Raw genomic sequence first — 15643 nt, 5'->3', positions numbered from 1 at the left:
TTATGCATGCAGCATGTAGGTGATGTGATTCACGAGAGTGAGGTCACTTCCAATATATGTTTCACGAAGCATGATTTACATCTTACACGTACGTTCAATAAGTATTCTAGCTAGCGTTAGAATCTATACAGAACCTAAAACACTATTATTAGGTTTTGACTTCAAAGAAAGAAGAAAACCGTTAGTAATATTCCTAGAGATTTTTATCCCAAAACCTTGTTCATATTCTATCAAGCACTGTCTATTTTTTTTTCTTTTTTCTTAATTTTTTACTTTTTTCCAGTTAATTAGATTAAAATTGGGGAATATTTTGCATAAATAACAATGTGGAAAAAAAAATAGTGACCTGTATGAGAATTCGTCATGTTTGGATTGCTACGTACATAGGATTACGTTTAGTTGTTTACTCCTTTCACATTGTCATGTTTCGGCCTTGATTCACTTTAGTATCTTACATTTTATTTTTTATTTTTAAAAAGTGAAACACGTTGCTATGAATTGAAGGTAAAAGTAAATTAATTGGGATGGTTTAAGCATTGTTTTTTTTTTATTGTTTTATCAATATTTGTTAAACCTACTAAACATGTTATTCACTTAACACATTAGTACACATTACTAATAAAGATATATATGGCGTACTTTTAAATTTTTGTACCATCTAGAAAAATACATAGATACACTATCTAGCATGTATTCTTATTTCTTGATTTGGTTGAGCTATTTATGAAACTTAACATTTCATGTTGTGACATTTTCTTGCCATATAGGTGGAAGATTCTTGGCCACAGAAAGAAAAAGAAAATGGCCAGAGAGTCTGGGTGATATCATAATAGAAATGTGTCCATGTTTAATAGCAACAGCTACCTGAGATGAAAAAGAAAGCTGGTTAATGTTGGCACTACGGTGGACACATGTCACACCTTACTTGTCATTACAATGGAGTACTAGTAACAAATAACTATACCTTTAAAACACCTTTTTTTTAAATTTTTTTATATATAAATAATTATTTTCTAAAATTTATATAAACTTAATTATATTTTTATTCTTTATATTAATTAACTTATGTGTTATTTTGTTTCTCTTAATTTAATTACGTCATTTAGTTTTTATAATTTGTTTTAATTGTTCAAGTTAATTAGTTCCAAATTCTAAAATTTCATCCAATAAATAACCAAAATGTAATTGAGGTGCAATCTATTATTGGTTTATATGTTACAAAAAAATAGAATGATTAAATAAAAAAACGGCAGTTGGTACTTCTCATAGGTTAAATTTAAATATGTAATATTTTTTTATTCATTTATATAAATCAATAATATGTTACATTATATTTCTGTTAATTATTTTGGATAAAATTTAAAATGAAGAACTTAATTTAAGCAATCGAAAATTTAAGAAGAATGAGTGTAAATAAAAATTATGAGAATTAAAATTTTACATGAATTAAAGTTAAAATTTACAGAAAACAATTTCAAATAACTTACATTTTGATTTAATTTTTTTAATATACTAATTTGTTAACTTGTTGGTAAACTCAATAGTCTATTAAGATTATTTAGAATTTTTGAGTTTACTAAAAAAAATTTATTCGTGAGTAACTTATAAAAGAATAACTAAACTTGTAAATTTATAAAAGTTAACAAGTTAAAGTCATTAATTGGATAATTATGGATATAACTGTAGTTGGATATACATTTAATTGTTGTAAAATATTAGAACACTTTTATAATTGGTCAATCTCGCATTTAATAATGAATATAATTCTGACATTAGTCAATGTGAAACTGTAGAAACGTTTGAGAAAGAGGCTTGTGGGGATTATTCAGATTCAAAGAAATACAGGTCAACAAACATTGACATGTGTTAATATTTTTTTATAAAAATTTTAAAAACATTTATGAAATTGATAAAAGTGAGTGAATAACCTCAATTAAACCTTTAAAGAAAAAGAAAACCTCAAATAAACACATTAAACAATATTCAAAAGTATCATATGAAAAATTAAAAATGAGAAGTGCATATGTTATTTAACTCGGTAAAACAATCAACCAATCCCTTCACAAAAAATCATATAAAACTTTAAACACATTAAAAAATGGACTAATTATATTCAAATTCATTATCTTAATTTGTTTAGACTACATGTATCATCTGCTAGAAATAATTATATACAAATTACATAGATTCATTATGAATAATAAAATTATGATTTTAAGTATTTGATGTAATTATATAGTCAATACTTAAATTCTAAACTTTCAACTTAAGTTTAATTACTTATATTATTTTGTACATAATTTCCTAAAGTCTATTGACAAATTTGTGTTAATAAGAGAGATACATAATATTATATAAATTAAGAGATTGTGTGAGAGTTCAGAAATTGGGAACATATTAGATAAATTTTATTTATATTTAAAAGATGTCAACCTATTTTGTATAAAAAAAAAATCCATGTTCACTAAAATACTTTGAATTGACTAATACAACTCTGATTTTTAAAATATATTATATATTTTTGGTTCATTTCTAAAATTTTAAATTCATGAATAATTTTGTATCTTCTTACTTATTTCTTTGATGAATCTTTATAATTATTAATTAGGGTAAATATCAAATATTTTTATGTTTTCATGATATTAAATACCTTTGTTTTTATTTAATAACTTCTTCGATTCGATTAATAAGTAGGAATATATTCATGAATATATATATATATATATATATATATATATATATATATATATATATATATATATATATATATATATATATATAAAGAAGATATAATATTATTGAAAAAATATATGAGTGTGGGATTTAATTTTTTTTCTACAATTATTTCTCTTTGAAGGTAATTTTGTTAGAAACACCGTCAAATACTAACGCAGACATGCTTTAAATAGGATTCAGATCTTAATTCACTAGATTGTTAGATACCAACTTCTTCTACCACATCCAACATTTATGAACTATTTTCATTTTAATGTCAAACTATATCTCAAAAAAATCATTATATTCATATACTCAATTTCTCTTTTATTCCACTTTCACCCCATTTTTTTTCTTATTTCTCCATTTTTCATCAAGTCATTTATTACATTTTTTTTCTTTTCTTGTTTTCCCTCTTTTTTTGAAGGCTCTTTATTTTTTTTCTTTAACCTTCTCTTTCTTAAAAAATTATAAATTGGTTTATAATCATGATAGTCTCCATGAATTTCACATGTAAGCTAATTAAGTGTTATTAATTTTTGATTTAATTATTTATTTAGTTTTTATAATTTTAAAACTTATCTATTTTCTGAACTTTAATAAATAAATTTTTTAGTCCTTCAAGTTTATATAAAAGATCTCTGTCATTAATTTTTTTTTTACTGTTAGTTAAATTTTTCAATGACAAAGACCTTTTAAAAATTAAAACATAAATTTAAGCACTAAAAGATCTACTTATTAATCATAAAAAATAAAATAAATAAGTTAATTTTTTATATGTCAGCTAATTAAGTCTTGTTAATTTCTTATTAAAACATATAGATTAGTTGAAGCAAAAACATATAATTGATACTAGAATAATTAATAATTACTTCTGGATCAATCTTCCACTTTTTTTTACCCCAATATATTTTTAGTTTCCGATTAATTTTTTTTATTCTTAGCAAAAAAAATGTTTTTATCCCTAAAGCGCTTTACTTTGCTTTTCGAAGCGTTAATTTGTGCAATCCAAATTATTTTATTTTATTTTTTAAAGTGCTATTTAAAAAAATTTTAAATACTAAAATCAAAATAAAAATTTATCAAGGACTTAAAATATTAAGTGTTTTTTAATCAAAAACTACGACAAAAATTTATAAATTATCGAAATAAAAAACATATTTAAATCCTCTTAACGTTATTTTAATTTTTTCCTTTCGAAGAAGTCTTATATCATATGAGGAGAGAGAGAAGTTGTTGCTTGTTAGTAAAAAATATATAATAATTTATTTTCTGGTAACAATTTAAAAATTTCTTTATCTTTCGGTTATTGGTCATTTGATTTTAACAACTTTGTCACTTTTTTCCTTGTTATGTTGACCACTCAGTGCCTACATACATAGGAAGCTGGAACATAGTACAAACTCACCTCCAAGTCCATGCTTTTTGTTCTTGCAAGAGTAACAGAGAGGAGGTGGACAAACAAAGCTATAATTTTTAGAGGGGTTACCACCCTCACCTTCTGCCAAACCAAACCCACCCTTTTCTCTCTTTAAGCTACTATTGGTAAATCAATTTAAATTTTTGTGGGGTACTAATAATTGTACCTTAAAAAAGGATCTGGGGTTTGTAGATATTCCTTGCAAATCTCTCAGATACTTTGGTTTGGCTTTCTGAATTTTCAGTGCTGAGAGCTGAAGAGGAGATGGGGGGTGGAAATCAAGAGGCAGTGAAGCAGCTGCAGACCCTGATGGAAAATGGTGTGCTTCAATTGTTTGAAATTCAGATGGCATTCTTCTGTTTTTCTGTGATCTTTTTTTCATCACTCACAAAAAAAGGTTCCTTTTTTTTGTCTCTTGTTGCAGTGGATGATGAGCAGCTGAAGAACACATTCCAGGTTCGGCTTTTGATTTGATTTGCTTTGCTTGATCTTGAGTGTTGGGAATGATGCCTGGAAAAATAATGAATTGAAGTTGTGATGTATGATCTGCAACCTGATTTGGTTTTTAAAAAAATGCTTTTTTTAAGGAAAAAAATCATCCTGGATTATGAGGAGGGAAAAAGATACATAATTTTTAGAACAAAAATTAAATTTTGCTGCCAAATTGATCTGGATCACTGGTATGTTCTGGTTGTTAAGAAATTTTCTGTGGATAGCTTATGCCTTTTTGTAAAGGGTGTTTGGAGGGATTGAAGTGAAAACTCAGTACATTTGATCTTTTCATGTTTGAGGAACAGCCTTCAAGAGAATCATACTGATTATAGTGATTTTGAAACCAATATGGGTCTTTTAATGTTTTCTCCCCTTATCATTTGTTAAATCTCTACATTTTTTATTGCTCTTTGCCTATCCTGGTTATGTGATGTTTTGCTAACTAGTGAGAGTTAATGATTTCTCCTGAAATCCTGAAAGCCTTTTCTTTGTTTTTCAGATTATGCACCAGGGTTATCAAACTGAAACGTTAATACGGTTTCTCAAAGCTAGGGACTGGAATATTGCCAAAGCCCATAAAATGGTTAGCTAGATCTATAATATTTGTAAAAAAAAAGTTATTTGGAATTTTAGCCATGTTGATTGCTCTTAGCATTGCTCTTCAGTCTTGATCTATGCTCTTTGGATGTATATACTTTGCTGACAGTTTGAACTGGTGCAGTTAATTGATTGTTTGAACTGGAGGGTGGAAAATGAGATTGACAATGTTTTAAGGGTGAGTTCCTTGATTCTGCAATTATTAACTACCCTTCTTTGCTACATCTCATTTTTCTGAAAAATCTTGCATCTAAGATTTATTGAAGTCCAAATGTCTGACAAAAACCTCATTTACCATTTATGTTGAGTTTGGTAATTTAAGCTAAATGTAAGGCAAATAATGGGAGGGTTACAATATTTAGATGAGCGATATACATGTAGAACTCAGTTTGAAGATATCTGATGATTTTGGAACATTCCTAAGTGTGTGTGTTTTATTTATTTATAGGCTCTTGTTAACTAGTGCAAAAAAAGAACAATGCATAACAAATTGTACAGTATCCAATACAATGGAGGCTTAAAAAAATTACGTTTCATTTAATACTTTCTACTTTTGAATCCTTAGCAAGTACCTTGAGAGAAGTCATTAGCATTTGCTAATTTATTAATTTTAAGATAGGTGTAAACCACATGCATCAATTTATGTGTGCAGAAAAAGAAAAAGACTAAATCTTCAGAGTTGTCACACTCTCCCTTTCTCCAAACTTCAGTCTCTTATATACGTGTGAATAATCTGATATGGACAATAGAAGAGCAATAAGTTGGTTCTTAGAGAGAATTTGACCCTTATATAGTCTTTAATATTTGTACTGAGCGTGGTAAACTTCTAAATCTATTTTAATTCCTTTTTATCATGGATGGATACATGAAACTGAGGACGGTCTCTTATGGATTGACTTTTGATCCCATCTATTTAGAACTTTTATTAGTACAACATGCTTACACTTTTTGACAAATTGGCACATGTTGGTGTCAATAGACTCAATACTATAAAAAACCATATCATTGTGGGTACAGGAATTTGGGTAAAATCACTCTACAGATGAGATTCACATGGTAAGTAGAATTATTTACCATTCTTTCTTATTCTTATTCATATCTAATCATCGCACTTTATCATAACATAAATTTTTATTATTTTTCTCAATCAGATCATAATTGTGCTGCATTGTTGAATTTTATCTTTTTTGTTTAACAGAAGCCTATCCCCATGGATTTGTACAGAGCCATACGGGATTCTCAACTCATAGGAATGTCTGGTTACTCAAAGGAGGTATTCGTGTTTTAGTTAGGTCTTTTGATCTCTAATATGAATTTAAGTTTTATATTCATCCTCCCTCTTGGTTCTTCCCTTCCGTACCTTCAACCTATGTGGATGATGTTATTATTATAAGAAATAAAAAATTGCATCTTTCTAAACAATCTGAAACACTTCTACCAATAAGTAATTCGTAATATCTTTCTTTTTTGGCTGAATTTTGCTAGGGTCTACCTGTCATTGCTGTTGGTGTTGGTCTCAGTACATATGATAAAGCATCTGTAAGAATATTTATCATCTTTTTTCATCTTACCTTTACACTACAATACATAGATTGCACCAATTCATTAGCCATTCCTTACTGGACTAGAGGTCTTTTTTCTCTTCCTGGGAAACTTCAATTTCTGAGAATCTTTTAACACCTTACAAGGATTCTTCAATAGACATTAACAATTGCACTACTTTACATAAATGCTTCAGTGTTCAATGCCTGCTTGGTGTCTGCTGCCTATATTCCTCAATGTGGCTTCTAAACTCCTTTGAATTATCTATTTGATATTAAATTGTCAGTTCTTTTTGTTTAGGACAAATACTATATACAATCACACATCCAACTAAATGAATATAGGGATCAAGTGATCTTGGTGAGTACCTTAGACTGTTTAGTTAATCTTGAGAAATTCTCTGATGCTCTGCTAGCCTATTCAGTTATTTGAAATTTTTATTGTAGCCAACAGCTACAAGGAAACATGGACGATACATTGGCACCTGTGTGAAAGTCTTGGATATGACTGGTTTAAAATTTTCAGCATTGAATCAACTGAGGGTATGCCTGCACTTTAGGGAAAATATTTTTTTTCCTTCTCCCAATCTCGCCTTTTCTTCATAGTTGACAGTCTCTGTTTGACCACCTTCTACAGTTGTTGACTGCTATATCTACAATAGATGACTTGAACTATCCGGAAAAGACAGACACATACTATATTGTTAATGTGCCATATGTATTCTCAGCGTGCTGGAAGGTTTGTGCATGTCTTAATGTTTGAAGAGTTTCGATTGCTTCACTTTCATCCTTAATTTCATTAACATCATTCAAAATCCAAACATTAACGACTGAAATCTTGTTTCTTCAATAATATTTGGAAGGTTGTGAAGCCTCTTTTGCAAGAAAGAACAAGGAGAAAAATCCAGGTGCTGCAAGGTTGTGGGAAGGAGGAATTACTGAAGGTAAATATCAAACATTATTTTCAAGGACCTATTTTTAGCTCTCATAATATCACCAATGCCATATGTATAGAGTTTGCCTGTTGGTTCTCTTGACTAATTAAAGTAACATCAATGAAAATAATTGCAGCAGTGATATTTTACCTCAGATCTAGGTCTAACCCAATCTATCACATGTCATATTAGTGCTGTTACACTGGCCCTGATAACAGCATCATGATGCCTGTGGATTTTTTTTCTTGTTTCCAGTTCAATACTGTCAAATTACTATTCTAAATATGCTAATATTTAATTTTACCTTGTCGTCAATTTAACTCATAAGAAACAAGATTTTATCAATTTGTTTATAACTGGTTAGACGAGGGAAAATTTGACAACATCTTCATAGTGTCCTACCTCTGCATTATGGAGCATGTGATATATCCAATATTTCATATTGCTTCATCCTACATATAATTATTATTCTACATTAGAATTTCTCTCTCTCTTTCTCTCTCTTGTCATGGTACTTTTGGATTTCATCTTGAGACTTGAGAACCAAGTGAGACAAAGTTGTCCTTTCTTCCTACATTTGTTACAACTAAAAGACTTTTACTCTTTTAAAACTTGTTGTAGGTAATGGACTATGCATCCCTCCCACACTTCTGCAGAAAAGAAGATTCCAAGTCTTCCAAACATCATGCATTAGGAAACATTGGAAATTGTTTCTCCTTCAATCACGCCTTCCATCAACAACTCTACAATCACATCAAGCAACAATCCATCATTGTGGAGTCAATTTCACCAATCAGACAAGGGTCCTTCTATGTAGACATACCAGAGCCAGACCCTGATGATGCCAAAATAGCCAAGACCATAGAAACTGAGTTCCACAAATTGGAGAATCAGAAGAATGGCTTTACCAACTCACTAAATGGTCTTAGAGTTAATGGCCATTGAAAGCTATGCTACTAAAGCTACTAGTAACTGTGTTTTTTGGCCTGTCCTGAGCCACTTTTATTTGTTGATAACTATATGATCCCTTTCTGATTAGGAGGGTTTTGCTTGTGAGGTCAAACTTATAGCCGGTTATTAGATGTAATATTGTAATGTTTACATCAACTCCATGCAGAATTCTTCCCACTCTTATACCTTTATGGCATGCACTTGAAGCATTATGCAAACTCTCCCCACCCAAGCAAATATTAATTAAAATACAATAAAATACTTTTATGAAGAATAAATTCTAAACTACAGCGATAATAAGTTCACATCAACCCTGATGTGCATGGAGAGACTAGTTCATGCCACAAAATATAATCAAATGAATTTTGATTTTATTTTTTATATTTATTAAATTATTCAAAAGATCTTGGTAGAATTTTTCTCAAAAATCTGCAATAAGCATAAAGAATAAAGAAATATAACATGACTGTCTGCGATTGGAGCCTACAATGCTGAAGCAAAACAGTGGAAAAAATTTGTCTCCTAGTACTCCTAACCTTATCAAAGTAAGGCTGAAATCTATGATGCATGTTTCATGAAATAGTAGCACGCAATACTGGGATCAACCTATGTCCAAACTTCAATATCTTTCCCTCAATGACCCATACAAAAATTTCCTAGTATCTGTATAAATTAAACAACTTTGAGCCAGCGGCCCCAAGAAAAAATCAGTTACAATGTTGAATTATCAAAATATCTCACGTTTCATTCTTAAATGTTAAAACTTGCTCTTTTCACAATTTTTATAACTCTACTTGACATGATTATACCAGCCACTTCACAGAACGGTATTAAAGAGAATATATATAGGAAGAATAAATTCTAAATTGATTAAGAAAAGACTAGCAGTCTTGTGATAAAATACATTAAAAAGCAAGCAGTCTTGTGATAAAATACAATAAAATACTTTTATGAAGAATAAATTTTAAATTGATTAAGAGAAGACATTTTGCTATTTTAGTTCTGTACTCTCGGAAACAAGGATGAAAATATTTGGTCAATAACTCAACTTATTTTATTTCCAAAAGACCAATAACAAAACACCATGGGAAACTAACAAAAATACATGTCAAAAAGCAAATTATCCTACAAGAAAGAGGCCCCTAAAATTTACAGGCATAATGAAGAGAGCAAAAAAAGGGAACAGCATCCCAACAAAGATCAATTGCCGTGTTCACTCTCATGAGGCCAATTATTAGAATATCCATATATGTCCATTTGACTAGGCATATTGTGCTGAAACTGCTGCATTTGATGAAACGGATTATGTAGGTTGAACTGCTGCATTTGATGAAACGGATTATGTAGGTTGAACTGCTGCATGGGTTGTGCATGTCGTATTTCATGAGGTTGCGTTGCAAAATTTGGTGGAGGAGGAACCCAATTATCTTGATCAATGCGGGGAGTAACAATCGTGTTAATGTCCTCTAAGGTTATGTCATGAATGCTTTTCCTTTTCCTCTCTTTATTTGGGGTATTCTTGCGTTTGAAGTATTTTTGAGCATGACTTGCAACTTGAAATGGATTTTTTGATGGAACAAATTTCTGTGAAATATATGTCCAACTTTTTCCAACATTCTCAAGCCCAAGGAGAAACGAAATGTGTTCTTCTCTGGTCCAATGTGTGTATTTCTTGCAAGGAACCGATCGGGATGAGTCACCGGCTAACATGACGCGATTGGACTCCATATTCTGCGGAAGCAAGTGGTGTTGGTGGCTGATCGGCGCATGGACCTGACCAGATGCAATGCCATTGAATGTCTCCTCCGGTGACTCGTGTGGTGCTGGAACCAGAGCTGCAGGGGCAGATGTTGCAGAAACCAAATCGGCAAAAGTATAAACCCTCTGAGGTGCAGGAGCATGAACTCTCGGAGGGGAAGGAACCTGAACCCCTCCGGAAATAGGAACAACAGGATCAGGAACTCTCTCAGGGGAAGAATCTTCAGTGCCAAGATCCTTCAAGAACTCATCTAAATCTTGCATGTCAAAATCGAAGTCGACTGAATTCAAGACTGCGTTTGCTTCGTCTTCTTTGTAGCATGGTATGTTCTTTGCCCACTGATCATCTTTTTCCTTAAACCACTGCTCGTCTTCCTCGTCATAATAGAAAGCTTGTTCATCAAGGAACTCAATGGCATTCTTGTTTTCTTCGTGAGACATTCTTTTCTTTTTCCTTTTTCGTGGTTTTCTTGATTTTCTTTTTCTTCTTTCTTGTGTGGTTTTCTTGATCTCAATTGATCCTGTTATATTGAGAGTGAAATTTTAAAATTTGGCGCCAAAAAGCAGAGTTAGTTATAATTGATTATTTAATGAGTAAGTTCCTTCGAAATTTTAAGATTTGAAAAGGCGCCTTCCCTTTTTTTATAAGTCACTTTCAATTTAACGAAAAAACTTGATTGAGATTTTTTATTTAAAAAAAATAAATAGAGGATCTTATTAGAGTTTTCTAAGAAATCAGGACCTTATCGAATAGTTTTAAATAATTAGAAGAATAAGTTGAATATTAAACCAATTTTTAATAAAAGAAAAAAGATTGAGCTATGTCAGCAGAACGGAATAGACCTTAGCACAGTAGACGTTAGCTATGTCAGCAGTCGCTCTTGGTAATATTCATTTTTATGGATCTTCACCTGTTTCACTCAGAGTCTGGTTTAATTGTCAAAAGATTGCATTTCAGGTACTTCCTCAATCTTGGTTGAAGAAAATGGTTAGTTATGACTTGAAAGCTGATCACTTTTATATGTATACATCAATTTCATGAGTATCAATTTTTACCTCGTCACTATGTTGTCATTTTTCCATTATAGCAAAGATTGGGTTTAGTTATACACAACGTATGATTCAAATGGGTGGATTTGGATTTGATCCTTCAAAGGTACAAATATTATTGGTTTTCTCTATATTTTTTATAATTTTAAAGATCAATCATTGAAAATTATCATGTGATTCCCCTTCCCCCGGGCCATACCACAAGGTAAAAGGGATAATTTGTTTCAATGTGGTTTACTCTCTGTAGGTGCATTCTTCTAAGTGTATAAGGAAAAAAGAATACTCTTTTGCTAAGGATTTGGGGGTATTTGTAAAAGCTTATTTGAGCTTATGAAAATGACTTATATTATAACCTTTTTAGCTTATGAAATAAGCTCTTATTTGATATGAGATTATTATATATTAGTCATTAAGTTCAGACACACCCTTAGCTAATTGTCTGGATATTATTAGATGTACTAAGTGTGGCTGGGATAAACTTTGCCCTGGCTTTGTAGTAAGGTCATTAATTTTGAATGATGAAAATGGGAAAATACAGTGTTCAAACATGGAGTAGTTAAAGACATAAATGTGACTCAAATGAATCCTAGTGTATTCTCTAACAAAGTAATCTCAAATCTCAATCTTACTTCTGCTGTCTTTTAATATTTTTTTCAGGCTATAAGTGCTGAGAAAGACAATCTTGACATAACCCAGCATGACTGGGCCTTACCGAATTTTGAGCAGCTTGCTGAAGCTGTGTTGAGGCAAGTCGTCAGTTAACCATGTTATGATGTAGGAAGCTTAATTTCTTTCTTTTTTGGCTGAATTTTACCAGGGTCTACCTGTCATTGCTGTTGGTGTTGGTCTCAGTACATATGATAAAGCATCTGTATGGATATTTATCATCTTACCTTTACATAGACTGCACCAATTCATTAGCGATTCCTTACTGGACTAGAGGTCTTTTTTCTTTTCCTGGAAAACTTCAATTTCTGAGAATCTTTTAGCACCTTACAAGGTTTCTTCAATAGACATTAACAATTGCACTACTCTACATAAATGCTTCAGTGCTTGGTGTCTGCTGCCTATGTTCCTCAACGTCGCATCTAAGCTCCTTTAAATTATCTATTTGATATTAAATTGCCAGTTCTTTTTGTTCAGGAAAAATACTGTATACAATCACACATCCAACTGAATGAATATAGGGATCAAGTGATCTTGGTGAGTACCATAGACTGCTTAGTTAATCTTAGAAATTCTCTGATGCTCTCGTAGCATATTCAGTTATTTGAAATTTTTATTTCAGCCAACAGCTACAAGGAAACATGGACAATACATTGGCACCACTGTGAAAGTCTTGGATATGACTGGTTTAAAATTTTCAGCATTGAATCAATTGAGGGTATGCCCGTACTTTAGGGAAAATATTTTTTTTTTCCTTCTCCCAGTCTCCCCTTTTCTTCATAGTTGACAGCCTCTGTTTGATCACCTTCTACAGTTGTTGACTGCATTATCTACAATAGATGACTTGAACTATCTGGAAAAGACAGACACATACTATATTGTTAATGTGCCATATGTATTCTCAGCATGCTGGAAGGTTTGTGCATGTCTTAATGTTTGAAGAGTTTGGACTGCTTCACTTTCATCCTTAATTTCATAAACATCATTCAAAACCCAAACATTAACGGCTGAAATATTTTTTCTTCAATAATATTTGGAAGGTTGTGAAGCCTCTTTTGCAAGAAAGAACAAGGAGAAATATCCAGGTGCTGCAAGGTTGTGGGAAGGAGGAATTACTGAAGGTAAATATCAACATTATTTTCAAGGATCTATTTTTAGCTCTCACAATATCACCAATGCCATATGTATAGAGTTTGCCTGTTGGTTCTCTTGACAAATTAAAGTAACATCAATGAAAATAATTGCAGCAGTGATATTTTACTTCTAGGTCTAACCCAATCTATATCACTTGTCATATTAGTGTTGTTACACTAGCCCTGAGAACAGCATCATGATGCCTGTGCGTTTTTTTTTCTTGTTTCCAGTTTAATACTGTCAAATTACTATTCTAAAGATGCTAATGTTTAATTTTATCTTGTCGTCAATTTAACTCATAAGAAACAAGATTTTATCAATTTGTTTATAACTGGTTAGACAAGGGAAAATTTGACAAGATCTGCATAGTGTCCTACTTTGCATTGTGGAGTATGTGATGTATCCAATATTTCCTCATATTGCTTCATCATATATATAATTATTATTCTCAATAAGAATCTCTGCCTCTCTCTCTCATGTCATGGTACTTTTGGATTTCATCTTTTAAAACTTGTTGTAGGTAATGGACTATGCATCCCTCCCACACTTCTGTAGAAAAGAAGATTCCAAGTCTTCCAAACATCATGCATTAGGAAACACTGGAAATTGTTTCTCCTTCAATCACGCTTTCCATCAACAACTCTACAATCACATCAAGCAACAATCCATCATTGTGGAGTCAATTTCACCAATCAGACATGGGTCCTTCTATGTAGACATACAAGAGTCAGACCCTGATGATGCCAAAATAGCCAAGACCATAGAAACTGAGTTCCACAAATTGGAGAATCAGAAGAATGGCTTTAGCAACTCACTAAATGGTCTGACAGTTAATGGCCATTGAAAGCAATGCTACTAAAGCTACTAGTAACTGTGTTTTTTGGCCTGTCCTGAGCCACTTTTATTTGTTGATTACTTTATCATCCCTTTTGGATAAGGAGGGTTATACTTGTGAGGTCAAACTTATAGCCGGTTATTAGATGTAATATTGTAATGTTTACATCAAGTCCATGCAAAATTCTTCCCACTCTTATACCTTTATGGCATGCACATGAAGCATTATGCAAGCTCTCCCCACCCAAGCAAATATTAATTAAAATACAATAAAATACTTTTATGAAGAATAAATTCTAAACTGCAGAGATATAAGTTCACATCAACCCTGACGTGCATGGAGAGACTAGTTCATGCCACCAAATATAATCAAATGAATTTTGATGCTTTTAAGTCCAAATTAACAATATTTATTTTTTATATTTATTAAATTATTCAAAAGATCTTGGTAGGATTTTTCTCAAAAATCTGCAATAAGCATACAGAATAAAGAAATATAACATCACTGTCTGCAATTGGAGCCTACAATGCTGAAGCAAAACAGAGGAAAAAATTTGTCTCCTAGTACTCCTAACCTTATCAATGTATGGCTGAAATCTATGATGCATGTTTCATGAAATAGTAGCACGCAATACTGGGATCAACCTATGTCCACACTTCAATATCTTTCACTCAATGACCCATACAAAAATTTTCGTATCTGTATAAATTAAACAACTTTGAGCCAGCGGCCCCAAGAAAAATCAGTTACAATGTTGAATTGTCAAAATATCTCACGTTTCATTCTTAAATGTTAAAACTTGCTCTTTTCACAATTTTTATAACTCTACTTACATGATTATACCAGCCACTTCACAGACTGGTATTAAAGAGAATATATATATATATATATATATATATATATATATATATATATATATATATATATATATATATGTATATGAAGAAACACTGGAATTCAAAAGATGCCAATTGACTAATAACTTCATAACAAAGCAAACAGATAACCCAAGTACTCTAAACAAATTTCAATTAACTAGATTTTTCAATGAAAGAGAGAAAAATGTTGCAAAATGTGTCCATTGTAACAGATTCAGAGAGTCAAGAATAATTAACTTTGCCTAAGTAGAATTCCCAACAAGGATGTAGAAAACTACGTGGCATTGTTATTTTACCAGTCTTACAATGTTTATACTTTACATATAAACTGACAAAAGTTGTTTGTCCCTAGAATGGTGAGATTTCAGAACAGAAATTATAATATGTAAGTATTTGTTTTTATAGAGATTTAAAAAAAAACAAACTCTGAAGGAAGAAATGTAGCTTATTTGCAACCTACTGCTACAATCACTGATGATGTAAACAGGACAAAAGAGAATGCATACCTCATTGATGACTAACATTTGCCCATTGCTTTTCTTTACCTTCTTTAACTTTCTCAAGAAGTCAACGCAAAAATTAAAATGAAAAAGAAAATGTGGTGAATAGTTATGCTTTTTCAGAAATACAAAACATTTCAATTATTCAATGAATAAATAAAAAGAAACATG

The 15643-nt window shown here is 31.1% G+C and overlaps 2 protein-coding genes across 3 annotated transcripts; both read left to right on the top strand.

The window, feature by feature from the left end:
* Window positions 1–4068: 4068 nt before the first annotated feature.
* LOC100817955 (SEC14 cytosolic factor) lies at window positions 4069–8807 on the top strand. Of its 2 annotated transcripts, XM_003532136.5 has the most exons (12): window positions 4073–4260; window positions 4380–4454; window positions 4560–4591; window positions 5127–5210; window positions 5349–5402; window positions 6423–6497; window positions 6710–6763; window positions 7067–7126; window positions 7213–7308; window positions 7403–7504; window positions 7629–7709; window positions 8322–8807. In XM_003532136.5, the coding sequence occupies exons 2-12, from the start codon at window positions 4400–4402 to the stop codon at window positions 8643–8645; spliced, it is 1017 nt and encodes a 338-aa protein (XP_003532184.1). In that variant the 5' UTR covers window positions 4073–4260; window positions 4380–4399; the 3' UTR covers window positions 8646–8807. The 2 variants fall into 2 exon arrangements, with proteins under 2 accessions (XP_025985583.1, XP_003532184.1); XM_026129798.2 differs by lacking the exon at window positions 6710–6763 and having other exon boundaries at window positions 4069–4260.
* A 3539-nt stretch (window positions 8808–12346) lies between these two features.
* Window positions 12347–14326, top strand: LOC100789244 (uncharacterized). Its single transcript, XM_014779453.3, has 6 exons — window positions 12347–12401; window positions 12603–12662; window positions 12748–12843; window positions 12940–13041; window positions 13166–13246; window positions 13780–14326. Exons 3-6 carry the CDS (start codon window positions 12805–12807, stop codon window positions 14101–14103), a joined length of 546 nt encoding a protein of 181 aa, XP_014634939.1. The 5' UTR covers window positions 12347–12401; window positions 12603–12662; window positions 12748–12804; the 3' UTR covers window positions 14104–14326.
* Window positions 14327–15643: the final 1317 nt, after the last annotated feature.

The sequence above is a fragment of the Glycine max genome, chromosome 8, assembly GCF_000004515.6.
Source record: "Glycine max cultivar Williams 82 chromosome 8, Glycine_max_v4.0, whole genome shotgun sequence".
Taxonomy (NCBI): Eukaryota; Viridiplantae; Streptophyta; class Magnoliopsida; order Fabales; family Fabaceae; genus Glycine; species Glycine max.
Note: the sequence above shows the minus strand (reverse complement) of the source record. Positions and strands in the feature narration are given on the sequence as shown.